Raw genomic sequence first — 15,265 nt, forward strand, 5'->3', positions numbered from 1 at the left:
ATTAACAAAAGGAATTACAACCTAGTACTGAATGTAGAGTAGTGGTGGGACAATTAATGACTGACCACTCAAAAATGAAGGAATAAGGAAAACTGGGACCGGCACAAGAAACTAGTGACCACCAGAAAAAGAACAAAAAGACAGGGGCAGTATAACTTAATGACCTGTTTGATTCCTCTCTTAAATCTCATCAAATTTCTTCTTTTGCTTTATATCTTATTTATGAGTATTAGGAAATTTGAAGCATTATATAAGGGATGATCAAAAAATTTTCATTTGAGGGTGTTGCTGCAGCATATGTGCAATGTAGCACAACTCCAATGTGGGTAGATAAGCACCAACATGTAGGCAAGGGATTAGTGTATGGCATTTGTGTCTTTCTGATATGTAAATGGGGAAACATCAACAGTATGACATTAGTATCAAATGCGACAGGATCAACATGCTGTTATTCTTTTCTTGGCTGCTGAAGGACAAACACTGGTAGACATATAGCTGAGAATGAAGAATGTGTATGGCACAACATGTCTGTTGAAAACCAACATTGTGGAATGGTGTGACAAGGGGTATGGCTGCTTCATAACTATTCATGTCCCCATATTGTGAATGTCATAATGCAGAAGCTATGCCAACTCAAGTGGGAGACACTTGAGCACCCACCCTATAGTCCTGATATCTCCTCAAGTGATTATCATGTCTATGGTCCCTTAGAAAAGGCCTTGAATAGACAAAAATCCCTGTCGGATGAGCATGTGCATCACGCAGTTATGGACTACTTCACACAGTAGGACACAGTGTTTTACCAAATAGGTATCTTCAACCTGGTGCGTCGGTGGCATGATTGCCTCAATGCTCACAGTGATTTTGCCTGATTGGCATACCGATTCTGAACTGTACAGCCTTTGAATGGAAACTTTTTTTTATCACACCTTATAAAGTGATTGCATACAAGCCAGATGATACTACCCTTTGCTTTTTTCATATTTATTGTTCATAAGCATTTTAGATAATCACAGGGAATAAAGGCTGGGAAAGAGAAGAGAAGCACTTTAGATGATCAAATTGCTTGTCATTAATAATTTCAGTGTAACATCACAGGTCACTAAGCTGCAGAGGCTATTATTAGCCTAGCAAATGTTAGCAAGTAGCATCTTGTTTAAACAGACTTACTTATAAGTTAACATGTTGACTAACTACCGCAGTCTGCACGTGGCTTTGTGTGTGATGCCTATACAAAGATGTGTGTAGTACATAAACTACAAAATGGTAACATAAAAGACTGTTACGTTTAGATATTAACATAAAAGACAGAAAAAGAAAAACATTAACAAATAAATTAGGTAGTGATGTTATCTTGATTAACTATAAGCTGTATAAATAGAACTGACACAATATAGGTACTATTTTATGACATGGAAGTTTCTCTGGACACTGGGATTTTCAAAGCCCACCATGAATTTTCTGTGAAATTAGATTTTCTAATTGGCATATTTTGCTAACTAACATGTTATTTCATGAAAATCACACATTTTTGGAATCTAAAGAATAAGAGCTACTACACTAATGGTAGAATTTTGACAGGATTTCAGTTTAAGATTGAGAGCTTCTGGAACTGATAATTTTGAATAGTTATCATTTTTTTTAAATATGCAGTTTTTGAAGGAAGTAAAATGTTGGTTGAAAAGTGGAGAAAGAGGGCTTTATAAGGTATATAAATTGAAGAACAAATATCTTTCAGTGGGTTTGAATTTTGAAGTGAACATAGATCATAGGTGTTGTAAATTTAGAAAATTTCTTCACATAAAATGATTCTACATGAACTATTTCTATTACTGTCATAAACAATCGGTAAATTATACTGTAAAAAATGTGGTTTAACAAAATATAACTTGAACAGGACTTTTGTTATTTTATTTAATAATAAAGGAGATCGTAAAAGGAAAAAAAATAATATTGGCATCAGGCATGGTACAAGATAATCCCATTTCACTCTTTTATAGTGAGAACAAGATTGATCTGAAGGAACAATGAAGAACCATTTCTCAGAAGACATTCCTTGGTCCTTGCATTCAGTACTAAAGTAATATCCCACACACACTACACAGTCTAATGGATCCCTATCATGCTTTTATTATTTAATTAGACGAGTTGTACATACATGCAGAATGGCCACCATAAAATGGCAAATGGCAACAATTAAATAATTACTTCCTTAAGAGATTTAGACATTAACACAAATGATTCTCAATGATGTTCAACATGCAAGCAATGCCTGAAAGAGACCAGTCCAGTTAACTGCTCCAATGGGAACAATGTTTTAACTTGATACAAATGTAAATGGAAACACAGAGGAATGTGGCACATTGAGGCATCACCACAAGTTTCCACTGAAAATAAGAAGTAAATTAGTAACTGAATAATTTTAAGCAAGCAAAAAGAAACAGCCATACACAATATCAATAGGAGAGAAAATTATGATGGGAATATTTAATAGCAAATGTTTGGATAAGAAGAAAAAGGAAAATAATAGCACAGTAAAATACCCACAAGGAACCATACACAATGAAAAAAGCTTAATGAGAGAGAGAATTGAATGAATTACCAAAAGGGAATTACACAATAGGCTTACATAACAGGTAAACAGAATTCGATATGTAGGAAAAGGAGAGTAGCAAATAGTACATGTTGCAGCACAGAGAGAGAGAGTGAAGAAGTTTCACATACAAAAACAAATGACAAAAAAAAGGCAGTGTTTGCAAAGAAAAAAAAAATTCTTTAAGCTGTTAATATCCAGCAGTAATTAATTTATGCAGAGGCATGAACAATACTGTGAGTAAGATGTAGAAAGTAAAATACTCTACAGCAACAGAAGAGAAAAAGAAGAAAAACCACTAGAAAAGAATAATTACCAAATGCAAGTCACACAAGTGAAAACATGATAAATGTGTCTAAAAATAATTGTGCGAAACCTACTTATACACTGGGGCAAATACACTATCCATATGCATTAAGAAAAAACATACTTACATCTCTAAACAATTTTACTGCCTCCTTGACCCTTCCCAATTTTCTTGCACACATTGCTAGGCGCCTCTTTATATAAAGCAAAACATTTGTATCTCTACCTGTGAAATGACAAAAGACAACTATATCAATTTTTGCAGTTAATTGTCTCATGAATACATAAAATGTCCTATATATATATTAGAGCCTAAAAGTAAGTGCAATCATTTTCTAATAGCCAGGTCATTTGACACAAGGGCATAGATATTAGCTTCACATGTCATAACTGGTGGATTTCTACCAGCTGTTTGTTGGTCGAATGCTGGAGCAATTGAGCATTCCCTGTCATTGTTACTGGAAAAGGAGGTATGCAATATTCAAAGTAGTTCACAAAAACAACAGTCTTATATGACTCATGCAACTTCTTGTAGAATTATGAAACATCTATGAGTTACAGAGACCATGAGACCCCACAAAAGTCATGACAAAGCAATATGCACATATAAAGATGGCAGCAGTATCGCGTACACAAGATATGAAAAGGCAGTGTGTTGGCGGAGCTGTCTTTTGCGCTCAAGCGGTTCAACTTGATTATGGCTGTACAACTGAAATTAACAGACTCTGTATGCAGAATGGCAGTTGGAGATAGACGCATGGGACACTCCATTTTGGAAATCATTAGGGAATCCAATATTCTGAGATCCACAGTGTCAGGAATGTGCCGAGAATGCCAAATTTCAGGCATTATCTCTCACCACAGACAACGCAGTGGCTGACCACCTTCACAATGACCGAGAGTAGCAGCACTTGTGTAGAGTTGTCAGTCCTAACAGACAAGTAACACTGCATGAAATGACCACAGAGGTCAATGTGACATGTACAACGTGCTCGTTACCATGTCGGTTGGACCCTAGATGACTGGAAACCCATGGCCTGGTCAGATGACTCCCAATTTCAGTTGGTAATAGCAGATGGTAGGGTTTAAGTGGGGCACAGACCCCACAAGCCATGGACCCACGTTCTCAACAAGGCACTGTGCAATTGGTGGTGGAATAGACCGGATCCTCTGGTCCAACTGAACGAGTGACTGGAAATGGTTATGTTCAGCTACTTGGAGACCAATAGCAGCCATTCATGGACTTCGTGTTCCCATGAAAATGCACCATGTCACCAGACCACAATTGTTCATAGTTTCTTTGATGAACATCCTGGAAATTCGACTGAATGATTTGGCCACCAGATTGTCTGACATGAATCCCATCAAACATTTATGGAACATAATCGAGAGGTCAGTTCATGCATAAAGTCCTGCACCGGCAACACTTTCACAATTATGGATGGCTATAAAGGCGGCACGGCTCAATATTTGTGCAGGAGACTTCCACCGACTTGTTGAATCCATACCACATCGAGTTGCTGTGCTATGCCTGGCAAAAGAGATCTGACATTATATTCAGATATATGACTTTTGTCACCTCAGAGTAGACTGTTGGAATCATTAGCTTCCACAAACCAGAATTTAGGTTACCCTATATATTCACAAAATCCACAAGGAGACAGAGAAAGTCTCTCAGATTGATGGCTTGTTTCTTACTTTCCAGCAATGATGTGCTTCAGATAAATATAAGAGGACAGTTATTATTCACAATGTATAGAAATGAGTTATAAGATAATGCTGGTAGCTCTGAGAGATCTCTGGGGTGATACTGCTTATGTGTATTATACTGTTGTGATACTGCTTATGTGTATTATACTGTTGTGATACTGCTTATGTGTATTGTACTGTTATGTGTATTATGTGGTAAATGGTTATAAACTGCTGGATGAGGTGCAGATTACCAGTATTTTGTACAAGACTGCTGACCTGTCATAAGCACATGTGAAGTGCATGATTAATCAAAAGATCCTATATCTTTAACACCACCATATGTTATTAGTATGTCACTACAGGGAAATGTTAAGGGACTAGCATCAACATTAATGTAAGATAGAATAAGCATTTGCCAGATTAATAATCACTTGAAGAAATATCATAAACATAACTCATCTGACAGATGGAAATAGTCTTTCAAATGAAGAATCAAGGCAAGATAAACAGCAACAGATACTTACTTTCTACAGTTTCATTAAAATCTAGCTTTCTTGAGAGGGTATGGAAAAGGCAACTGTAGCAAATGTAAATAGAGGACAGTGACATAGCGGGAAATGTTAATCACTCATAGCCCTAGCAGAAAAATAATACTGTCCGTATGTAATAACAAGTCCATCTAATGCGCTACACATGACTGACATGACAAAAGTAAGCAGTGTAAAAGAAGAGCAATAATCTAACATCAGTATTTCAGTCCAACTTCTCCATTTTTTCCAGTCAGTTTCCTATTTATTCATATCATGTTGTTGATGACTCACCTTCATGTTACTTATGTATACTTTGCTGGAGTTCAGTTAGCTGGAATTTTAACAGCAGATAGGCTGCAGTGTAACAACATGCCACGTGTAATATGTGAAGAGCTATACCATACTCTCACTATAGGTTCCAAAAGTGACTATCACTGTCAAACACTGATATTAAGCTGTTAAGCACGATCATGGTATCAGTTTGTCGGCTTGCAGTGGCCCCTTGAAGAGCCAGCAAGACAATGCATTGCCACACTATTCTTACACTGATTTAGATTTACCACAATGTTACAGAATCAATATGGAGTCTAGCAGAGTTCTCTGCTTAAAAACACATGTGGATTCATATACAGCCACTTAACTGTTATCTCAGAGCTTTCAGATCATATCATTGGACACAATGCTCAACAGCTTGTTGTACAGTTTCGCTAGTTTGGTATTCACTATGGACTGATCTTGTACGTTTATAATGACCTTAACATGTTTTTTTTTTTTTTTTTTTTTTTTTTTTTTTTTTTTTTTTTTTTTTTTTTTTTTTTTTTTTACTAGCTAGTCATATACTACATGAACTTATTGTTACCAACTAGATCTCAACCATAGAAAGTGTATTGCTTCTTATATTTTATGGAGTTTATGCTACACAAACCCCCATCGTCACTGAGGGGGAAAGAGGGGGCACGGGTTGGGGAAGAGGGATGGCACACTTGACCAAGGAGATATGTTAATTCTACTGATCATCAGAATATTAACTTTCAAGGATTAAAGCATAGCATTGAAATAACATATTTTCAGTTTCACCTCAAGATAAAAAGTTCACTTACGATGTACTGCTTCTGCAACAGAGCTCTGGTTTTGCAACTGCTGTGACTTCTTGTAATTTGCTTCAGCTATTTTTAATGCTTGTTTAAATGTTCTTTCCGCCTCACTGATTGTTGTAGCATCTTCTTCTGCCAGAAGTATAAATGCAGGTGTGCACTCATTGTTTTTCTCAAGAGCTTCATGGGCAGCTTTGATTCTAGCAATTGGATTACGTTCCCGCCACGCTGTTTGCATTACTGTCACAAAGCAATAAGTATGCCACAAAATTGACATTTTTAAACAAGTGGAAATTACATTCACAAAATCAACAGCAGCCCAAGATGAAGCTCAGCAGATTATGAAAGATTCGATAATATAGATTGTGCTAAACATTAAACCTGAAATCATTTTCAATAACATAAAAATTAATATAAATATTTTTCTGTAATCTCATATTTAATAACATAAATATCTTGTTAAGATTGGCAGACCTCTCATGCACACATGCTCGTATCCCCCCCCCCCCCCCCCCCCACACACACACACACACACACACACACACACACACACAGAGAGAGAGAGAGAGAGAGAGAGAGAGAGAGAGACTGATATTTTATGAGGACTCTTAACAAAGTTAAAATACAAAAGGTCACACACATTTTTCACAAAAGACGGTATCTTTTATAAGATACAATTGATACAATTTCAGTTCTAATTAACATTACAAGTCCTATTTTCTGGTACAGAGAGAAAAATAATGGAAAAAAACTGTAGGTATTCTTTCTTGTAATTGTGTCACTTAATGTAGCTCTGTGACGAATAATTGTATTGAAAGGTCACATGATTGGAGACATATTTCCCCTGAGTCACTAAAAAATGACTGTAAAGCAGTCTAAGAATGTGATCGTCCATGAAGGTGTATTCAATTGTCTTTTGAACAACTTGCAAGATAGAGAAATATATTACAATGATGAAGTCAGGCAGACAACATGGTCATTTGGACAAACCCATCTTGAGAAAAGGAGACAGAAGAACATCTCCACTCCTACATGGTATCGAACATGATACTGAAAGCTAGACTATGATGTCCTCCCTTTTCAGATTCTCTCTCTCACCTTTTCGAATGCTGTCATTTTAAATTATCCATTACAACAATAATAATGTAGTGTTACATAATCTATGAGCTTAGTTATGGACTTACTTTCATACTCAGGCTTCCCACAATCACCTTCACAAGTGAAGAACGTCTGATGATCTTGGGCAGACAAATTCATATCATAATAAGTCAGAGGTTCCTTGTTAGTGGCCCAAAAATACCTCTGATACTCTGCACCACGAAAAAGGTTCATTGGATTTCTCCATACTTTGCAATCTGTAAATGAATTTTAAAATTTTTCATTAACTTGAATTGGGAAAAAAGCTTAAAATGAATGATAAAAGATGCAGTAAACCTCTTCAATAAATGAGTGTTTCACATTCAACAACTGTCATAAGGGTGACACAAAACGGAATATAAAAAGCTCTGGCAAAGAACTCCTTCCATTCTGCATTAAAGCATCACCTTAAAATCCATGATGTGTGTGTATGTGCAAGCATATCACACTGAAAATTAAATCCGAACAGTCTTATATAGTAATTAAAAATGCAGTGTGCTCCTTTACAATAACATAATGGAATTATCTGGGGATGAAGATGCTCTCAGTTTAGATGTGGGAGTATACAAAATACAGTATATGCATAGGTCTATCCATCACGTATTCCTGGTGACAGTATCTTACCTGGAACAGTCTGCTGATTATTGACAATGGTATTTTCATTATTTGGTATGTTTGCGATATCTCCACAACTGTCATTACCTCCAATCCATGGGCTGATGTGATTTAGTGATACCTGTTCTATAAATGATGTTCCATATTTGCGGAAGTACCACCATTCAAAAATCTGCAAGATAGATGCAAATAATATCACTTAAGTCCTCTAATGAGAAAAGATTCAAGTACCACTAAATTCTTTTAAGAAATAAGATTAATTATAGGGGTGGAAGGGGGCGGTAATAGCGGTGGGATTCTATGCACTTACTTGATACAGTCTGATTAACATTAAATATCATTTTATTTTGCTTACTGTCAGGTAGAACACATGTATAAATTATTGCTAACAATCACTGTTTATCACTTTTGGAAATGTCCAAGCACAACTGCGACTTCTGCAGCTTGTGTTTGAAAAAAAATCTTTTAAATGGCATAGAAACGTGCCAATTAAAATTTATAAACCTTGTTGCAAAACGGTACAACAAACATTTTATATCTCACTTTACACCTCAGATACATATACAAGCAGCATATTGCCACTTCCAAGAGACTTAGGTGCAACAACAGCAAGTATTTGTGCATTTTTTTTAATTGCTAATAGTAATTTAGTCCTTCACAGTATATGCTCATTGATTAACAGTTATCATTGATTTAAAAATTGCTTGCTAATTTCTATGGACATTAGACACATACCTCTGTGACAAAAACAACTATTTTTAGTAACACTGTGAAAGATAACTGTTTAGTTTTGATTGTTAAACACCCATATCAAATCTGTAACTAGTTACCTATAATACATTTTAGTTCTACTTTTGCACTAAACAAATCATAAAGCATAATCTCTCTTGAAGTTAAAACTTCTAATTGAGTTTACATTTCAATTTCTGTCAATCACGTTTTTGAAACTTTGTAACGAGTGAAAACTTATCACTATTTTTTAACTTACAAATGTCATGTTTGATTATAAGTTCTTTCTTTATTTAATTATTTATTTATTTGTTGCAAGAACTATGGTCTACCATCTAGATACAATGGCAGTTCACACATTACATTAATGACACAATCAGTATCAAAGTTACAACAATAAAATTATACACAATTATGGCATTCAATCACAGCTCATATATACATTTGTTCTGCAAGTACAATGAAATGATGCAAACAGTTCCACTAGTGGTTTGTGCAGGCTATTTCTGCTTGACCTAAAAGATCTAATCTAAACATAAAATGGAACAAATCTAACTAAGAGCCAGGAAGAGGAAAGAAAAAAAAAAAATAGAAATTAGTTCAAGATATGGGTTATGCCCCCATCACAGCTGCCAGGGGTGTGAGTTATGAATATAAAGAGAGTGTATACTCCAAGACTAGTTGCCTACAGTCTGTTACTATTCCACTTCTGTTAGGTCCTGCAGCGGGGTTTATAGTGAGGAACACTGGCACAGTCGGAGCTTGAAGGCTTGCATTCAGTCACTTATTGACGAGGATGATGTAGGTATAGAAGGCAGCAAAAGGAAAACTGATGTTTTAAATTTCCCGTTAAAAAAAAATCATTAATGCAGAGTATCATATAGACATACCATCATTTGACAGTCACACGAACTCCCACATGAAGGATGCAGAAACAGATATAGCTGGCACTTAGAAAACGAAAGTGAGGGTGACTCCTGTATATAAGAAGGGTAAAAGAATCGACAGACAAAATTACAGACCAATATCCTTAACATCAATCTGCTGCAGAATTATTGAATATATTTTAAGTTCGAATATAATAAATTTCTTTGAGGCAGAAAAACTTCTGTCCATAGATCAGTAAAGTTTTTGAAAGCATCACTCATGCGAAACTCAGCCTGCTCTTATCTCACACAATATAGTGCAAAATATGGTTAAAGGACAATAGGCAGATTCCCTATTTCTATATTTCCAGAAAGCATTTGACAAAGAGCCCACTGCAGGCTGTTAATGAAGAATGGAGCATACAAAATAGGTTCCCAGATATGTGAGTAGCTCATAGACTTCTTAAGTAACAGAACACCTTGTCCTTGAAGGCAAGTCTTCACCAGAGACAAGGATATCATGAGTGTCCCAGAGAGGTGTGATAGCACAACTCTTCTTCTCTATATACATTAAGTATCTGAAGGATAAGGTGATCTGTCAGATCATTTATGTATATACCAATTTGCGACTATTCTGTAGCCATTGATCAACTGCAGGATGGTACAGGATGACTCACATAGAATATACATTTGGTCTGATGAGTGGCATTGTGCTATGAGTAAGTTCATGCAGATGAATAGGAGAAACAGTTCTGTGAATACAGTATTAGTGGTGCAGTGCTTGACAGTCACATCAATCAAATATCTGGGCATAACATTGCACAGCCAAGAACACGAGGTCAGTTGTTGGGAAGGCAAAAGGTCAACTTCTGTTCATTGGGAAAATTCTAGGAAATTGTAGGTCATATACGAAAGAAGAATGTTTCGGAGCAATTCTGCATCCCATTCGACTAGGATTATGGCCAAGTTCTCATTCAAAATGGCCAAAGTTCAATTTTTATTTTATTGCATTTCTTGAAATGCTGGTATGAAAAGGTTTTTAAAACCAAGTGTTGCAAAAGTTTTGAAGCAGCATCACAGCTGCCCTGGGACGCTCTCAGCTGGAAATATCCGGCTCAGGTAGAAAACTTATCATGCCATGACGCACATTCACAAATTGTTTTACACTGCAGTATGCATCCAAACATATTCGCCAAAATAGTTGATGAACAATGTGTGCAGGCTGCCGAAAGCAGCATATCAAGCTCAGCAAGATGGGCTTTGCTCGTCAATAACGATGAGGGAATTGCTCTCCAGGAACAATTGAAGTTAGAGGAAGGGCTGATATATAGTCCCTGGAACTGCAGGCTAAACATAAGTAATGGAATAACTTTTTTTCTCAATTTTTGTTCAAAAGTGGTCAAAACATAATTTTTTATCTGCCATATTGGATTAGCCATTTTGAATTTTGAAAATCTAACTTCAGATTTCTGTTCACCGATATCAAAAAATACATATAATCATGTTTTTATGCAGATTGAACTAATAATACAATAAAAGTTTCCCTAAAATTTAAACAAGTTTTTCTCGCAAAATAATTTTTCAAAACTGTGTGCAGTATAAAATAAAAATGGTTCAACCTATTAACTTCTACATTTGACCCCCGAAAAGTTAACACTTTTCTTGGGAGCTTATACCTATAATATTTGAAATTTATTAATATATTATTTGATACTATTTTTATACTCTTTTTTGTAGAGCCATAAAGAGTGAAACAAATCCTCAAAAATTGAGCTCAAAGTCTTGACTGATGTTATCCATTTTTTATTTCAGATAATTCCCGAGGGGCTACACAGCCCGGATTCTGCATACTTCAAACTAACAGGCGGTTGATCAAACCATAATTATGGGTGCCATTTTGTTGTTTTCTTTGTGTTGAAAATCTAAAATGAAGTTCAAAGTATGATCAATCATAATTCCCAAACATATCCTTTGTATGTATTTTCATTCTCTCAAAAAATTCTTAACTTAGCCTATTTTTTACTCATTTAAATGAGAACTTGGCCTTAAAGGAAGACATCGAAGCAATTCAGAAGAGTACTGATAAGATTTTGTTAACAGTAGTTTTTATCACCATCAAGTATTACACAAATGTTCTGTGTACTCAAATAGTAATCCCTGCTGGGAAGAAGACATTCTTCCTGAAAAACACTACTGAGAAAGTTTAGGAAACTGACATTTGCAACAGACTACAGAATGTTTCTACTGCCACTAATGTACAACTTACATAAAGAGAGGGGCATGTGCACACCTCCAGGCCCTCAGTTGCTAAATGTGTTCAAGATGTGTAAACTACTTTCACTGTGTCCTTGTTGATATCACATTGTGATCCAATAAACTGTGTCTCTTTTATGGTGTTCCTTGTTAAAACATAAGTGATGTCACGGACAGAATTTTGCGTGTTTTGGATTTTGCTATTTTCCTGTTTGGCTCTTCCATGGAGGCTTTACTCTGCTCACTTCTGCAAAAACAATAGGCATGTACAGCCACGTTGAATGATTGTTGACTACGATGACCCAGCCCCAGCCACTGGTTGTTCACCTGCCACCATTCCTTCCCTATGACAACTCCATGGACAAGTGGGATGCTTACAAGAAGCAGCTTTGCAAGAATTTCATATTTGTATCATTTATTGCAAAAACCACTGTCACTTTATTTTGACAATATGTTTAGTTTGCTGTCCTCCTGTCAACACAAGTATACCATGTGGTTGCCGCATGTGGCAAATTCTACCAATTTCACAAACAGCTGCAGCAATCTCATTGAACTTGGGCAGCTGAGCTTCATGGTCTCAGTCATAAGTGTCAGTTCATTGCGACTTCATTGTCAGGAGTCTTCTGTGGACGCAGTGGTCAGAGATGCAATCATTCATCCAACCCCAGATGAAGGAGGTGTGTCAATGTGCCCTTCAGTTTGAGGACACTGCATTAGAAGAGGTTTTGAATACAGCACAGTCTTTCAAGGTCTCTCACGCCAGGGGCCACAAATTGGAGGCTTGGAGTAACGTTGCCACTGCAGATGGCATGCAGCCCTGACACATGTAGCCTAGCATGCTCGGGGAAGAGGAGGTATCTACAGTACAAACAAGCCAACCACAAAGACACGGACGAACACATCGTCAGTAGCAGGAACAGTAAATGCCCCTTCTTTCACGCCCACTCTCATTTCATACAGGTCGAGCACACGGCCTGCCCCAAACAGTGGACCTGCTACAAAGAAAATTGGGGTCCGCACAGCAGTGGTATGCTGATCTCTATGCCTCCAGGAGTCATTGCAGGAATCAATGGACATTGATATTCATACTATTTCATCCTCATGTTTTTGTCTGCTGGCCAGAACAAACTTCTCATAGAAGTTTGGGTGATGGATAAGCCTTTAATTCTACAAGTCGACATGGGTGACACCATGTCCCTACGCAACTTGCAGATGTATGCCAGGCTACAGTCCTCAACAGAGGCATGCTTTGAGTGGCATTTGGTAAACTATAACAGCAGACTCCTATTCTCAGCCAGTTTTTCACCAACACAGTTAACAAGCCAATTGTCTGTTTCATTATAAACTTAGTGGTTAATGAAGCAAGACTGAAAATTTGTTTGCTACTTTGATTTCTTCTTTTGCAGAAGTGGTGCATTTGATTTTGGACTGAGTGCCTTATCACAAATTGCATTCCTGGTGTGCTGAGTTTTCCATCCGTTAGCCTTAGGATTAGGTTGTGTAAACAATTTCACAGCACACATCACCCTCAAACCATCCTCCCACCATCACTTTTTACTGGTGCAGCCAGTACTAGTAGCTTTACACAACAAGGTTAAGATGGAGCTGGAACGTTTAACATTACTGGAAGTTATTAAACCGATTTGTTCAAGAGAATGGGCTATGCCCTTAGTGATTGTAAGGGAGTTGTGTAGCAGCTTCAGCTCAACTGTGACTTCACAGTCACTGTTAACGCACAGGTAGTCTTCTGCCTCACCTGGAGGAGCTGCTCACAAAGTTGGCTGGGGGTCAATTCTTTCCGAAAATCAATTCAGTTGACGCCAATCTTCAGATTCTGTTCGATATGTCATCAAAACAGTTGTTCATGGTTAACATATCCTTTCACCTCTATCAGTATCAATGGTTAACATTTTGGGTAGCTAGTGCATCTGGCATGTTTCAAAATTTTTTTAGAACGCATTACAACAGTTGTCCCTCTGAGTTCTTTGTTTAATGTTATACGGGTCACGTTCCTCAAATGTAATCTCACTACATCTCACTTTTTCCAGCTAATCATTGTTTATTTGGGTCATGAAACTTCCTGACAGGGCATGTGCTCCATGGAAACATGTCACCACCATTAACGCTTTGCCCCATGTGTGTAATTTAGAAGTACTTCAGGCATTCCTTGGCAAAGTGGCATACTATCACAAGTTTATTCCCAGAGATGCTACAATCACTCTTGCATCTGTTGCTTTGGGGAAGCACTCCTTTTGTTTGGTCTGCAGCATGAGGATAGTCTTCACTCTGTGCCGTGTCTTGCATCATTTCAACCCAGCGAGCATCTGGTCCTGGCTACAGACATGTCCCAGTACAGGGTGGGGGCAGTCCTGGCCTGTTGCCATTCAGATAGCTCCACATAGCCTATTGCCTTTGCATCAGAAACACTCAAAGTGTCTCAGAAACATTATGTTATACAATACAATGTTATACAATAACATGTGTTATACAATGATGCCTAAAAAAAATTCATATGTTCCCGTATGGTGCAAAATTTCATTTAATTACTGATCATAAGCCCTTGGTTTCTCTGTGTAGCTCATCAGCATCCTTATTGGGCAAATCTGCTCATCATCATCATCAGTGTTGCATTCTGTTCTTGTCCCAGTAAAATCATGAAATTTTTTTTCATCCCACATTGTGACATGAACGCAGATGCTGCGTCCCAGGTCTCTCCACGGGTCCTGACCCCTCATTTGATGAGGGGAAACAGCTTTGTTTCCAACTGCATACAGAGAGGGGGCACAAAATGCATGGCTTCCCCATCCCCAGTTCCCATATTGCTTTTGCTGTGATGGAGGATGTGGTACTCCTGCTGGTCATAGGCACAGTCCAACATAGTTGGCCTGACTGACCACCAGGACAGTCACTGGATCCCTTAAGAATTTTCATGCATTGCACCATAATTTCTCTGTTTAGGATGGCGTTATTCTGCTGTCAACAGAAGGTTTACTCATACAATGAAGGCTTTCACGGCCGGTGTTGTCTTCAGTTGAAACTTCCGGGCTAAGAGGCTGTGGTCAATGTATAAAATTTCCACCTAACTTTTCGTCTCCATCTGCGGGAGGCATCTTCTGAGGTCGTCTGGCTACTGCCATTGAGGCTCCAGGTACTCTCGCATTTATAGAGTGCATAGAGGGCACCACCATTCGTCAACTGGTAAAACATCTTCTCTTTCTTTGGATGATAAAAAACAACTCAGCAAACTGGAAGCTTATCCACCCAGACTATGGACTCCCAAAGGTACATAAACCACAGGTCCCATTGAGACCGATTGTGAGTGCCACAGGATCGCCAACACACAAGAGGTGGCCAGATATCTCGCCTGCTTGCTGCAACCATACATTGGCAGAACGGACAGTTACATTAAAAACTCTGCGCATTTTATTGAAAAACTGAGGGAGATTAACA

At 37.5% G+C, this 15,265-nt stretch overlaps 1 protein-coding gene across 7 annotated transcripts in view; it reads right to left on the reverse strand.

The window, feature by feature from the left end:
* Window positions 1–15,265, reverse strand: part of LOC126183479 (protein ST7 homolog) — a 155,835-nt gene that overhangs the window by 64,424 nt on the left and 76,146 nt on the right. For all 7 annotated transcript variants that reach the window (XR_007536757.1, XR_007536755.1, XR_007536758.1 and 4 more), the window contains exons 3-6: window positions 7,977–8,139; window positions 7,400–7,570; window positions 6,222–6,455; window positions 3,028–3,125 (exon numbers count right to left, since the gene is read on the reverse strand). Coding sequence is in view for 2 of the 7 variants with exons in the window: in XM_049925497.1 (XP_049781454.1) it covers window positions 3,028–3,125; window positions 6,222–6,455; window positions 7,400–7,570; window positions 7,977–8,139 (666 nt within the window). In the remaining 5 variants the exon portion in view is untranslated. The remainder of the gene's footprint in view (window positions 1–3,027; window positions 3,126–6,221; window positions 6,456–7,399; window positions 7,571–7,976; window positions 8,140–15,265) is intronic.

Source organism: Schistocerca cancellata, chromosome 4 (genome assembly GCF_023864275.1).
Source record: "Schistocerca cancellata isolate TAMUIC-IGC-003103 chromosome 4, iqSchCanc2.1, whole genome shotgun sequence".
NCBI lineage: Eukaryota > Metazoa > Arthropoda > Insecta > Orthoptera > Acrididae > Schistocerca > Schistocerca cancellata.